Source organism: Geotrypetes seraphini, chromosome 17, assembly GCF_902459505.1.
Source record: "Geotrypetes seraphini chromosome 17, aGeoSer1.1, whole genome shotgun sequence".
Taxonomy (NCBI): Eukaryota; Metazoa; Chordata; class Amphibia; order Gymnophiona; family Dermophiidae; genus Geotrypetes; species Geotrypetes seraphini.
In genome coordinates this window covers 23,721,980-23,736,513 of record NC_047100.1, presented here as the reverse complement: position 1 = coordinate 23,736,513, position 14,534 = coordinate 23,721,980, and the positions used below count along the sequence as shown (strand labels likewise).

Here is a 14,534-nt window from a genome sequence, read left to right as displayed (position 1 = left end):
AAATGACTGTTTCCAGCATAGATGAACATATTAGAACAGGGGTGGGCAATCTGAGTCCTTGAGGGCCGCAACCCAGTTGGGCTTCCAGGATTTCCACAAATAAATATGCATGAGATCTATTTGTATGCACTGCCTCCACTGTATAGTTGAGGCTCTCGAGGATAAGGTTGCCCATCCCTGTATTAAAAAGCACTGGACCCACCTAGTTTGCCAACTGAGAAACTTCTCAGAGTAAAATACAAGATTACCGGCACCAGAATGCTTGAAACTGGAGTGAAAATTCCAGTATGATCTGAAATAACTTTCTCCTTTCTGTGCCTAAAAAAAGAATTTGTATTCAGTAGGATTCCAAAGTATCCCAAATGGACATTGAGGGAGTTGACAGTGTAGTTTTAAAAGGATTCGGGCTTTTTTTTGTCAAGAATGTGAAATTTCATTTGTGTAGTAAAGATAGTAATAAAGAGCTGTTAAAATTAGTGATATGGAGATGGGGAGAATTAAAATAAAGCCTTGAGTTTTATTCTTGCTTGCCAATTATGCTGAAGCCTATAGCCATGAACAGAAGATGGAAGTAGACATGCTGACATCTACTTATTTTACTTTCACTTATCATGAAATTTTGGTTTTATTAAAAGTAACTAAAAGAATGAAATCCTATGAGTTCTGTAAAGGTCCTCCCTCCTGTTACCAGTAGTTGGCAACTGCTTATTGTAAATTATCCTCTGACAGGGTTCTCAACTAGGGTTACCAGATGTCTGGGAAAACCCAGACATGTCCTCTTTTTTGAGGACTGACTGGGTGCCTGGCAGACTTTCCAAAACCTGGTAGTTTGTCCGGCTTTTGGAAAACCCAGACCTCCAGCCGTGTCTGGAGTGCCTCTGAGCATGCACAGATGACTTCGCACACACCCGTGCATGCTCAGATGCCCTCCAGACACGGCTCAGAGGTTGGAGAAGACAGACAAGGCTTTTTGGGGATGGGGCCATGTGTCTGGGTTTCTAGTGCAGAAAATCTGGTAACCCTATTCTCAACACAGTCCTGAGGATACACCCAGCCAGTCAGGTTTCATAGATGTTGGGAAGGGAAGCATTTCCCCTCCTTGTATTGGCTACTACATAATCCTTCCTATTAGCTGCTCCATAGAAAGCTCTGTTGGGTAATGAAAAACTTAATTTGCACCCCTTTGGAGAAATTGCTCCTTGCACGACCATCAGGTTTTCAGGATAACCACAATGAATATACATGAGAGGTCTGCATGCATACTTCCATTGTATACAGATCCATCTCATGCATTATCAATGTGAGTATCCTGAAAGCCTCACATACTAGATGTGTCTTGGGGATTGGGTTGAGAACCACTGAAATATGAAGATAGAATGCAGTGGAGAGCACCTTTTAGATTTCTTTAACTTCATAAATTAAAACCAATATAGTTTGACCATCAAACCTCCCTGGAGGAAGCCAGTAAGAATGTAATGACTGGTTTTCACTAATGTGGTTACAGAATGATTTTTTGGTCAGGTGGGGATTGTGTTCTTCTTACTTACACTGACAAGACACACAAAAACATGTGAAATATCAAGAGCAGTCTTCTACTCATCTTCACAGGTCTTTGGAATTTAGAAGCTGATCATTTTCCATAGCAGGTGAAAGTGGGGAATTAAGAGAATTCTGTAATTCCTGACCATGTGGTTTATTTCATTTGATTAGTGGGATGAGATTGGTTACTAATACCTAAATATTTTTTATGATGATGATGGTGGTAGGGAGTTGAATCGGAATCGAATTCGCCTGATTGAAGGACTCACGTTCCAAGGATTGGACAGTTTGGAAGTTCTGAAACTGCAACACAACAGCATCTACAAACTGACAGATGGGGCCTTCTGGGGTCTTGCTAACATGCAGGTCTTGTAAGTAGAAAGAAGGAAAATTCCTTCATGTACATTGTGCATGAGTTTTGTGAGGCATATAACAACCTAAAGAGAGGGTTTCACTATAACCCTTCCCACGAAATCTTCTATGCCACAACTGCTCAATAACCAGAACCTTCAGGCCCTCAGAGGTGCCACCAGATGCTCAATAATATCTCATAGCAACTGGCTTTACGCCCCCTATCGTCATCGGGTCATTAATTTTAATGCTATAGTTTGCTTGTGTGTTCATTCAATAAATAGTTAGTAAAATTTGTTACACTTATCTTGGGGTGGTTCAGCCAAGAGGGACAGAGTACTGCCAACATGTTTCACCCTATCCGGGTTTCCTCAGGGCACAATCCCTACAATAAAGCATAACTTAAATATTAGATACTTCTAAAACCCATTGCATCAACCACAAACAACTGAAAATGTAGCTTACCTCAAAACTGTGTAACTCTATACGACGTGGCCACCCGAATGATTGATCCAAGATGGCCGCGCGTGTACTGGAGCTCATTAAATATTCTACAGCTCAGCTGGGGCTGACGTCATCCTATCAGCACGGCAAAACCGAAAACCCGAACCGGGCACGGTTAAACACAGGTAAACACTCCTTACTATCAATCCTTTAAAGCACTATAGCTCAGGAGACCCAGTGAAACCTCACCAGAGGGATTTCCACTCAAGCTCCAAATTGAGCCCTTTCGGTATTACAGAATCCAACAAGTAGATCCATCTTTGTTCAAGAAAATTGAGTTTGGCTTCCAAGTTTCCCTCCGCCTGCTGGCTATCAATCGCATCTATGATACGCCACCTAATTTGGTCTATAGTATGTTTCTTATCCTGCCAGTGAGGGACTAGAGGGGCTGTTAGCGTCCCAGTTGTTATCTGGGACTTGTGTTCATTCCATCTTAGGTGGACCAGCCGTCTAGTCCGTCCTACATAAACTAGGGGACACGGGCAGACGATTACATAGACCACCCAATTAGATTTGCATGTGGTATGGACTCTGGCCCGGATGGTACGTCCAGTGTGTGGATCCTGCCAATCACTCCCTGCCAGGGTTTTGTCACACCACTGGCAGTGGGAACACGGGGAATGGACCGCCTGATCAATGATGGGATACCTTTTACGATTAAGCAGTTGCCCTATGGTGGTGCCCTTAGTATAAGCTATTAGAGGGAATTCCTCCAAACCCTTAAGGGATCTAAGTATGGGCCAGTGGGCTCTGATGGATCCCACTACACTCCTAACCACATCAGAAAAAGGGAGCACACACACCATACGAGTGGTACCCATCTCCTGGTCCCTATTATTGGAGGCATCCTGTAACAGCAATTCCCGGTTAGCATAACGGGCCCTTACGTACGCCCTATGAATGGCCTTATCTGGGTACCCCCGGGCCCGAAACCCGGGGGTACCCAGATAAGTTTTGTGAGGCTGCATTAATATCGGTACTTGATTTCTCAGAGCTATTTTTTAGCACTCATTATGTGAAACAGGTTTGATCCTCCCCAAGTAGTGAAGAAAGTGTTAAATGGTGCTCAAGGAAGTTCTGAGAAGTGTGTGTGGGTGGAAGCTTGACAGATAAGTAAGTTAGTTAAACAGTGATTCTCTCATAGTATTTTAAACTGTCTTTCGGAAAAATTTTCATTTAAAAATTTGCTTGCCACCAGCATAAAAATATTAGTAGCTTCTAAATAAGCATACTCAGTTTATTACAACAAGCAATACCATGAATTAAACATGACTTAGCAAAACAAATCACTATCATGCACCCATAAACATTAAACAGATTGTTGAAACAAGCATTACAATAAAAAGAACACAAAACATTCATAAAGTAAAATAACCGAAACCGCTTTCACTTACTCACTTGCATCTGTTTTACCTCCGCTGCCTTTGGGTCATCCAAATACAACTTGTTAACTCTTTTGATGGTATTGAATCCTGTAAGTTAGGCAAGATTGTTAATAACGAAGCAGCAGCACCCAGGATTGATGGCTGCCTGCATGAGGTGTTAGGCACCTTGCAATAGAAGTCAAACTTGAGGTTGAAGGGCATGATGGCTCTATGGGATTAGCCAGAAAAGCCAGAGGTCACAGACCACCCACCCCACTTTGTGAAAGACAGCATTTTAAAATATGCATTTGTTTTCCTTTGTTTGGATATAGGCATCTGGAGTCTAACAGTTTGACAGAGGTGAACAGGGGATCACTTTATGGCCTTTCATCTCTCCTTCTCCTTCACCTTGGTAACAACTTCATTTCTCGTATCAACCCAGATGGCTGGATGTTCTGTCAGAAACTGAATGAACTGTAAGTGCTTTCCTATTAACACCTGCATTTCCTTTTTTAAAAAAATCAGAGCTCATGCTGTTCATTATTTTGCAAGAGACCTCATGATAACATCTCTAATTTTCCTGTTCTGGGAAAATGTTATATTACGCTAGCAGTAGCTGCACAGTACTGTAGCCACCTTTAATTTACACAACGGACACTAGTCAGTCCTGTTCACAATTCTGTTCATCTCTAGTTGAATGTTTCATCACTTTGAAGTGGAGCTTGCCTTTTACCTCTCAAGAGGATATATTTCTCTGGAAAAGAACCTAGCCCATAGGACAGAATTTGTGCCATTTGTAAGTCATCCCAAAGTGGAAGCAAGTTATCCTAGTTGCTAGTGTTCTAGTAACTGTATCAGTCTGGCAGAAATGCAGGTTGTGCCTTGGATAGGGACATCTTCAAAATATATCTGCCTCATGAAATCGTATATGCACCAACATCTTATACTAGTATAATAGGTAGTCATGACCTGCAGAGACCTTATGTACCAGTATTTATTTTTAATGCTAGTGTTAAAAGGAACATATTGGTGGTTTGGGACACTATGTAATCAGTGCTACATATAATTCCCATTGGCATATGGTAATGTCTCCAAATGGGTCAGTTTTGTGCAGACTGTGACAGAAATGAATCTTACCCCATTCCAGTCACAGATTTTATTGCTCATCTCTGATAAAAGTGTGCAGTAGCTAATGGTGCAAGAGGGTATGCTCTCCTTGAATTGTATACAGGGCCAAATCCCTATGTCTGTTGGCATTCTCTTGAGCATTACATTCTAGTGCAAATTATTTTCCCCCCATACTGTTACAAAACTTTTTCTACGTTTTGCTTCTGTGAGATTCTCATTATTTGTCATTTATAAAATGATCATATTATGGAAATAATGTCAAACCTGAGAAGGGAAAATGAAACTCAACCTTTTCCAATTTGTAAAATGATTTTTGGGAGGATCAAAATCTTGACAGCCAGAAGGTTTTGCATGCAGAAAGGGATTAAACCCCCAATAATGATGTATGAGGCAGTAAGGGGGTGATGTGTCTTACCACACCGCTTGATACATATTATATCAGCCAATGTAGAAACACATGTAGCATATGTAAGACCCTGCCTAAGCCTCAGGTGCATTATTGGTCTTCAGTGAACTGTAAAGTAAATAGTCAGTGGGCAGACACAGGGATGGTACTTTCCTTTTATTTGTTTATGTTTGTAAAGTCTGGCTTTTGTCCATTATTTCACTATTGAATGGAGTGAGCAATTAAGGAGAGAGGTATGCAGTTATTTGGGCATCTCCTTAATTTACAGCCCTGAATCCCTTTTTCAGAGTACAGTGTACAGGAAAGAGAACAGTAACAGGTGACATTGTAGGTTCAGGGTACTAGGCTTTTAAGTTGCGTCACATTTGGTTGGTTACTGGATGTTTTCTTCTATGTTGCTTTCCACACAATGTACAATATGTAGCAGGAATGATATGCCTTAATTTATCAGTTCTCTAGTTCAGTGGTTCTTAAACCTGTCCTGGGGATCCACAGCCGATCGTGTTTTCAAGATATCCCTAATGAATGTGCATGGGGTAGATTTACATGTCTGTCACCTCTGTGATTTGCAAATCTGCCTCATGCATATTCATTAGGGGTATTTTGAAAACATGATTGGCTGGGAGTCCCCCAGGACAGGATTTAGAATCATTGCTCTAGTTCTTATTTCACCCAGTGTGTCTCGTGGTCAAAGCCGAAATGGAGTATTTCTTTTGTTATCTTTTAGATATTTGTGCTTTGTTTTGCTGTAGAGCAGGGGTGTCTAACCTCAGCCCTCACCAGGTTGGGTTTTTAGGATTTCCCAAAAGAAAATGCAAGAAATGAAAAGACATGCATTTGGACTGCAAAATCCCAAGGGAATGGTACAGTTTATGGGGTGAAGAACTTATGTGCATGACAGAAGAGCGGGACTTGGGTGTGATTGTATGTGATAATCTTAAGGTGGCCAAACAGGTTGAAAAGCTGACAGCGAAAGCTAGAAGGATGCTAGACTGTATAGGGAGAGGTATGGCCAGTAGGAAAAAGGAGGTATTAATGCTCCTGCATAAGACTGGTGAGACCTCATTTAGAATATTGTGTACAATTCTGGAGGTCGCACCTTCAAAAAGATATAAAAAAGATGGAGTCGGTCCAGAGGAAGGCTACTAAAATGGTATGTGGTCATCATCATAAGGCGTATGGGGACAGATTTAAAGATCTCAAGCTGTATACTTTGGAGGAAAGGCGGGAGAGGGGAGATATGATAGGGACGTTTAAATCCCTATGTAATGTAAATGCGCATGAGTCAAGTCTCTTTCATTTGAAAGGAAACTGCAATTCAAGGATGAAGTTAAGAGGTGATAGGCTGCGGAGTAATCTAAGGAAATACTTTTTTACAGAAAGGGTGGTAGATGCATGGAACAGTCTCCCAGAAGAGGTGGTGGAGACAGAGACTGTGTCTGAATTCAAAAGGGCTTGGGATAGGCATGTGGAATCTCTCGAAGAGAGAAGAGATAATGGTTACTGTGAATGAGCAGACTAGATGGGCCATTTGGCCTTTATCTTCCATTATAATAATAATAACAGCTTATATACTGAAATACCGTGAAGTTCTATGCGGTTTACAAAGATTAAGCAAAGGTACAAATTGATTGACTTTAACCCTTTCAGGACCAAGGGACATATTTGTCCCATAACTTTAAAATCCTATAAATTTTGATTGGGATAGTCTACAGTTCTAAATTTGATATGTACGGATTCCATAGGATACTGCCTTTATGTAAACAAACTGGTTCCGACATTCATTCATTAGCGTCGTTGCCAGATTGACGAGAAGATTCACTTGCCACACTGTCCATAAGCCAGAAGTGTGATTTAAAAAAAAAAAAAAAATGATATTTCACAAAAAAAATCAATTTTTTGGCATCTGCAAGCCCTTTTTACCATAAAAATGTCGTCAAAACCACAAAAATTGGCCTACGATCCTTATGGTCCTGAAAGGGTTAAGAGGGGAGGAAGAAAGAGGGTTAATAGGACAGGAAATCCATTTTTGAGGAGAGAGTGATCAATAGAACAAGTTAATCGCTATAGAGGGGAGAGAGAAGAGAGGATCAGTTGTCTAAATGCGTTAGGAACAGGTGTGTTTTCAGACGTTTCCTAAATTCCTCATAAGTAGTGGGCGAAAGCAATTGTTCTAGGTCTTTACATCCATGATGCTGCTTGGTGCGAGAGAAGATGTTCATGGTGTTTTTTCAGTTTACAACCTCTCACTGGGGGGGAAACGAAGTTGGAATGTGAGCTTCTCTTGTGTCTGTTGGCTGAGAAGACGAAAAGGTCAGTTATATATTTAGGGGCAAGTCCGTGTAGTGCTTTGAAACAGAAGTAGGCAAATTTAAACTTTACGCGCGCCTCCATTGGCAGCCAATGCAGCTGCCGGTAATAGGGTGTCACGTGGTCAAACTTCCTCAGCCCAAAGATCAGCTTGACCGCTGCATTTTGCATCAATTGTAAACGCTGCATGTTTTTTTGGGAAATTGCTAAATAGGCGATGTTACAGTAGTCAAGTAGACTCAGTACGAGGGATTGGACTAGGGTTCTGAATGCCGCTGTATCAAAATAAGCTTTAATGGATCTGAGTTTCATGTTTCTATGAAATCTATTTGCATACAATGGAAGCAGTGCATGCAAATAGATCTCATGCGAATTCATTGGGGAAATCCTGAAAACGCGACTGGATTGCGGCCCTTGAGGACAGACATTGGACAACCCTGCTGTAGAGCAATCCTGATTGTAAATATTATGGTTGCACTTATAGAAAAGTGGTCTGGCCGCTAGCCAGAGTTGTTTTCGTGTTTCTCTTGTGAGCCCACTGGGACAGATAGGTAAAATGCTTGAAGTACCTCTATGTAAACTGCTTTGAATATCGTTATAAAACTACAAAAACGCGGTGTACAAGTCTCCTTTTCTCTTCTTTAGAAGGGCTTTTCTTCAGCCTGTTTGCCTAGCAGGAAAATATCATGAGAATCTTTTGTTCTTCATAAAATTCCCTCAGACTTTCCATATGTATCCTAATTGATTCAATTTCATGGTATATAGAGTAGGATACAGCTTTCTCTTATAGGGTAATGAATTACAAGAACTGCTACATTCATATTTTACCTGCCCTACTCAGCTACCAGAATTATTTAAATCTCTTCTATTTGAAAACTTTTTTGTGACTTCTGCATTTATATATTTAAATTCAACTTAATCTAGATTAAATTCAACAAATCTAGATATCACTAAGGTGACAATCAACCCTGCAATCATATCTTTTTTTTTTTTGCTAGTAGTTGTGTTGGTTTTGTTTCCCTTTTGAGGCATCTGTGCTAAAGCTTGACTGGTGAGATCTGTTTCTATAAAGATCAATACAACTTTTTCTTGTCAGCTTATCTTTGGCTGGGGAAGAAAAGATGTGGCGATTGTCTTCATTTTCCATTGAGCTGCTTATAGTAAGTGACCAAGGAATGATATGTACTGTTTTTCTAAACCTGTCTGTTCAAAGGCTTGGCCATTTCACACAGGACTCCAAACATTTCATTGTGTGAAATGTTCCAGCTGGATTCCATGATGCTGACAAATGTCCTGATGCCCTCTCCCTTCTATCTGTGACAGCAGAAGGATTTTCAGGAGCATGCCTTTACCAGTCATGGCAAAAGCCTCCGTGCACAGAATCAAAGTAAACTTTTTAAAACTAGGTTTAGAATTACATTTAACACTGAAAATATTTTTTATGCCAAGTTCTTTCATCACAGGTGAGGACACAATTTTGATTGTTTGCCAGGCCTCCATGGTTAGCTCGTCCTCTGCAAGAAATAATGCTGCCTTCTATTCTTTTGCAACTCATTAATCTGGACTATTTCTTCACCCCCTCTTTTTTAAAAAAGCAGATGATTACTAGATGAAGCGACAGGAGATGCAGTTAGAAATATAATATGTGTTGACTAACATAGATTTTGTTGGGCCTATGCAATGTGGTTTTTTCACATCTTGGGTGCTGTGGGTGGAATTTGAGTTCGATGTCTCAAAGCAGGTAATTCTGTACCATGAGTATTTAGAGATGAACTAGATAAGAGCCTGGTCTTAGTTTCAGGATAAGGGCTTTAATAAGCACTGCTGCTTACAATTGCTTTTCTTTGGCCAATTTATTGAGTTTGGTGGCATCAATATGCAGCACTTGGTCTGCAAAGTCAGTATAGCAGTACGTTGGCGAGAGAGGAGTCAAGGTGGCGCTGGATTGGCAGCATTAGGAATTTCCTTGGAGTTCTTTTTTTTCCCCCCTTAAATGTTTTATACCACTATAATGCCTTCCAAGTGCAGGGGGAAGAATGAGACCTACTCTGATATTTTTCTGATTGATCAAAAAGAAGAATCTGGATTACACCTATAAGGACCAGCCCTATTGTACTGAGGAGAGCTGCTTCCTTTGCTGTGGATATGCATGGGGGTCCCTCGCTGCTGGAAAAAGTTCCATTGTGGAGCTCCTTGTAGTCCTTGCCACTATCAGCAAGAGGCACAAGTGCTTTTGTGTCAACATTCTGATAAGTGCAACATGATTTGTAAATATAACTTTTTTGTTTATAAGATAGCTGTTCAAGTCACACTTGCAAGGCTGATAAATAACTATAAGTTCTTGGTGAAAACAGTTAGCTTAGCAGGGTTTGAAAAAGATTTGGATAATTTCCTAAATGAAAAGTCCATAAGTCACTATGGAAAATTACTCTTTGGGATCTTGCCAGGTACTTGTGACCTGGGTTTGCCACTGTTGGAAACAGGAGACTGGGCTTGATGGACCTTAGGTCTGTCCCAGTATGGCAACTCTTATGTTCTTATGACCTAGCACAAAGCCTATTATTGCATGACAACTTGTCTCGTTCCAGATCTTGATATATAGTCATTTATTGTATAAGAAAGTGAATTGCATATACTCAAAATGTCACTGTTATGTTAAGTTGTTTATTTTTTTCTTTCCATCAACATTGCTCTTTTCATTCAGGTTCACATTTTGATTTTAGCAGGTTGAGAGGAAATGCAGTGTTTATGAATACATATGTCTGTAATTTTTCTGTATACACATATAGTTAACCATATGAATTGCCCTACAGATTTTCTCATGAAGTACTCTGTTCTTGCAAACAGTTGGAAACAAACTTTATGCTTTAATTTTATCCATGAGTAGTTTCTATTGCTCTTACTACCTACAACTGTTTAGCCTAGCTTCAACGGTATACCTCATTTAGTTAGAAAGCTAAGGGAAAGATAAACTGTGACATTTTGTGTTCTTCCCTAGAATATTGTCCTATAATAACCTCACAAGACTGGATGAAGGAAGCTTGGCAGACCTGAGTGGATTGGATATTCTGCGTCTTAGTCATAACTCTATCAGCCATATTGCAGAGGGAGCTTTCAAGGGGCTGAAAAATCTGCGCATTCTGTAAGTGTATTATATTCTGGCTGTTGGCTATAATATAAACATAGTCTCCTTTATCCTGATAAATCAGTCCAGACCTAGGAGTTGTCCCCTTGTCAGAAGATGGAAACAGCCATTTGAGGGGGTTTGATGATGATGACATCACTAAATAAGTGGTTCAGACAGGAACATTCAATTTTTTCTCTGCCTTCTGCAGATGGTACAGGTGGATTGGTACAGCAGGAGTTTTTTTTGTTTGTTTTTGTTTTTTTCCAACTTTTGGGCCAGAGTTCCTGAAACTCAAGCTTTAGCTGTTGGCTCTGTAGTTGAAGTCTGCTGAGGGGATGGACTCCAACTATCTGAACCACAGTCAGACCACTGGTTGAGGTATAGGAGGGCAGTTAGTTCCTGCATGGTGGCCTGGAGCCTCCTGGGCTGAATTGGAACCCATGAGGCCATGCAGTAGGGTTAAGTCCATGGTTCGGGGGGAGGGGAAGGACATCGAGGGCTGGTGCTGTTTCTTTCATGATTGGAAGTACAATTAAAATTCATAGAGGGACATGAATGGAAGACAGAATGTCAGACTGAGGAAGAGCAATCTTGTTCAGGCAGGTGGCAGGCTTGTTTGTAGTTGGACCTGGGACAACTGCTTCTGAGGACTGGGGGAGGGCTGCATTTCTGTGACTGCACCAGTGTGGTGGTGATGTGTCCAGAACTTCTATCATGCTGGCTCTGTAAGGACTGCAGGTCCTGGCACACACATAAGTTGGCCAGTACTTTTGCCCTGTGTGTGATGGGGATAGTACTGCTTGGGGAAGCTGCACAGAGTATCCAAAACTAGCCTAGTGGTGAGGGGTGGGGGTGGGGGCTCCTCTGCTGGAATTGAGGGACCTAGTTTTCCAGCCCTTATGTTTGTGTATTTTAGGCAGGCATTCTCAGGGCTCTAAGACCATGTGCAGTTCAGGAAAGGAGGGAAAATGTCACCTAGTACTTGCAGAAGCATGTTGCTGTGGGCTAGTAGAGGAACTGTCTCCCTAATGTCCCTTTAGCCAGCTTTTTGTCACAAGGGATCCATTATGCATTCCTGCTGGATGGTGAGGGTGGTGGTCCTAAAAATGGAGGGGAAGAAATGAAAAATTATAGTAATTCTGCTTTAAACTGCTCACTTTATGGAAAGGTCATTCCTTGCACTTTATGCAAATTCTCTGTCAGGTTTTATGACTGAAAGGAATGATAGGATAATGGGCTATTGAACTGAGGATTAATGCTGTCTTTGCAGAGTTTTCAGAACAATTGCTTTGTTTTGCATCAACTAGCAGTACAAGAATGCTTATAACCCAAATCTGAACATAACTTGTTACTTTTATACTCCCTCTAATATGCATTGGGATGTAAAACAGATGCTTGCTTGCCCCTCCCCACCTCCCACTTCACTTGAGGCTCTAAGCATTCTGTTCAAGAGTGCTTGCTTCCATATTGTGTCTGTGGCAGAAGTCCAGTTCTTGATGAAAAGTTGCTGGTGTATCTCTGGCATTTTCTGTTTCTACTTATTTGATCACACACAGGATGGGCACAGTTCAACCAAAACAGTATCGCATTGCAATACTGAGCAGTTTGTGAACATTAACAAAAATAAATAAATAAATGAAATACCAGCTGCTGATCGTATGAATGTATGCATTACAGCTGCAAACCAGTTGTTAGGGAAGGTAAAAATAGGAGAGCATCATTCCCTCCACCCCCATTACTGTGTTTTTTAGCAGAGAGAGTAAAGGTTCATGGACTTGACATACCACTTTTGTATGGGTAAAATCAAAGTGATTTACATATACTATATGCAGGTATTTTTTTTCTGTTCCTAGAAGACTCGCAATTGAAGTTCTGTACCTGGTACAATGGAAGGTTAAGTGACTAGCCCAGGATCACAAGGAGCTACAGTGGGAATTCAATCTAGCTTCCCATGTTTTCGGCCCAGATCAAGATCAGGTGGCCCACTCAGTCTGCCCAATTGTCTGTCTAGTCCTCTAGAAGTAGATATTCATCTGTATTCAACCAATAGGACGTCTTCCACCTGGTTAAATCTTGGCTATCTGCTCTGCCACATAATATTCAGCACCATTTAACTAGATAACGCCACTGACTATCAGCCCAGGCTGCTGCAGCACTTTCAGGTTAGTGCTGGAGTGGTCTGGGGTAAAAGTCAGGACCCTGCAAATAACCGTGGGGTGAGGATGAAGACAGAGCCTGTAGGGTTGGGGGTCAAACTGTTTCCTCGTATCATTCTCTGATTGTGACAATAAGAATCTTGTCTGCTGTTCAGACTCCTACCATCTGCAATGTCCTTCCATCATCACTTGCCCAGTTGCTCAAGCATGTTACTGTTACTGCAACAGATTCATCCATCATTGCTGGCATCAAGGAGCATTTCCAACATTTAACAGACACTTATTTTTCATTTATCTACTACATAGCTTGGTTCTCTTCTACGGCCATTTCTGAAAGACAATTCAATTACCTTTCCAGCTGTTGTAAAAGCACAGGTAGCTGAATCTTTGGGAAGGTTGTACCAAAACCTGATTGACATGGAAAGCTTTCTTTGTGGTTTATACTTTAATAAAAAGATTTAAGTATAAAATAAGTATTCAAGGCTTGTGCAGATGAGGACAGAGCTCACGGGGATGAGACGGGGTGGGGTCAGAGCCTTCAAGGACAGGGCGGGGATGGGGACAAACTTTGTCCCCTTGTCATTCTCTAGTCCGAATCTTTATTCAGACACAGGATTGAATAGCAGCTGACACCTGGATAACTTCTAGCTCCTGCTAAAGACTTGGATATTCAATATCTGGGTGGTTTACTGCACATGACGGTCAGTACTTCTATAATTGCAGTCTGCTTTGGGCTCAATGTCGGCCTGCTAATACTTTGAGTGGAAAGTATCTAAATCCCAATATTAAACCAGCACCAGCTTCTTTATTTACCTCCCTGATATTTTACCCGGCCTATCAATCCAGTCCCTATTTCTTTCTGCCTATTACTTGATTCTTTCAAAGGCACAAAGCATTTTTCAACAGTTAAAATATACAATATTTTTTTTAAAACCCCTACAATGCAGTCCCATTCTATACACTCAACATATCCTCCAGTCCTCTAGCCAAACTACCTATCACCAATATCATAAACTAAATTCTTTGCCACTCTAACCCAAATAACACCTGAGTTTCACAATCGAAAACAACCACTTATAAAATGTAAAACATCCCCTCACTATCCCAGGGCAAAATCACATTTAACTCTTCCAAAACCTTACACTCGTATAATCTACAGCTATGGGGTGAAATATCTTTCTCTTAAATATTTTTTCATCTTGATATAAGGAATAAATAAATAAAAAGTCTCAAAAGATGCTATTCTGCTGTACCTTAAGGTCAGAGTTGAAGTGAGTCACAAATTATGCAATTTTCAACATTGAACAGATTTGAAGTGGGTCACAAATTTGCATAATTTTCAATATTTAGTTCATGTAGTTGGTATTGTAATTTGTCATCTTTCTAACATTGATTGTTCCTAGGATTTCAACGAATTTGGCAATGCGGGTACATTTTCAAAGGAAATTAGCTACTCAATAGTTGGGTAGCTAGATCAAAGCCTTTGAAAATGTTATAGGAACTGACTAGCAAAGTTTAGATTCTCAATTCAGAGCTGCCCTGGGAGGGGAAGAAAAATGGCACTGGATAAGAAAGTTAGCTGGCCAGACAGACACAAGCATAGCTGCATTGGATCTGAACTTGGAACTAGTGATCCTCTGTCTTTTCCA

General features: G+C 40.8%; 1 protein-coding gene across 3 annotated transcripts in view; it reads left to right on the top strand.

Annotated features, from left to right (window-relative positions):
* LRIG1 (leucine rich repeats and immunoglobulin like domains 1) overlaps positions 1–14,534 on the top strand; it is a 169,331-nt gene that overhangs the window by 93,444 nt on the left and 61,353 nt on the right. For all 3 annotated transcript variants that reach the window (XM_033926092.1, XM_033926091.1, XM_033926090.1), the window contains exons 6-8: positions 1,767–1,910; positions 4,091–4,234; positions 10,601–10,744. In XM_033926092.1, the coding sequence (XP_033781983.1) occupies positions 1,767–1,910; positions 4,091–4,234; positions 10,601–10,744 (432 nt within the window). The remainder of the gene's footprint in view (positions 1–1,766; positions 1,911–4,090; positions 4,235–10,600; positions 10,745–14,534) is intronic.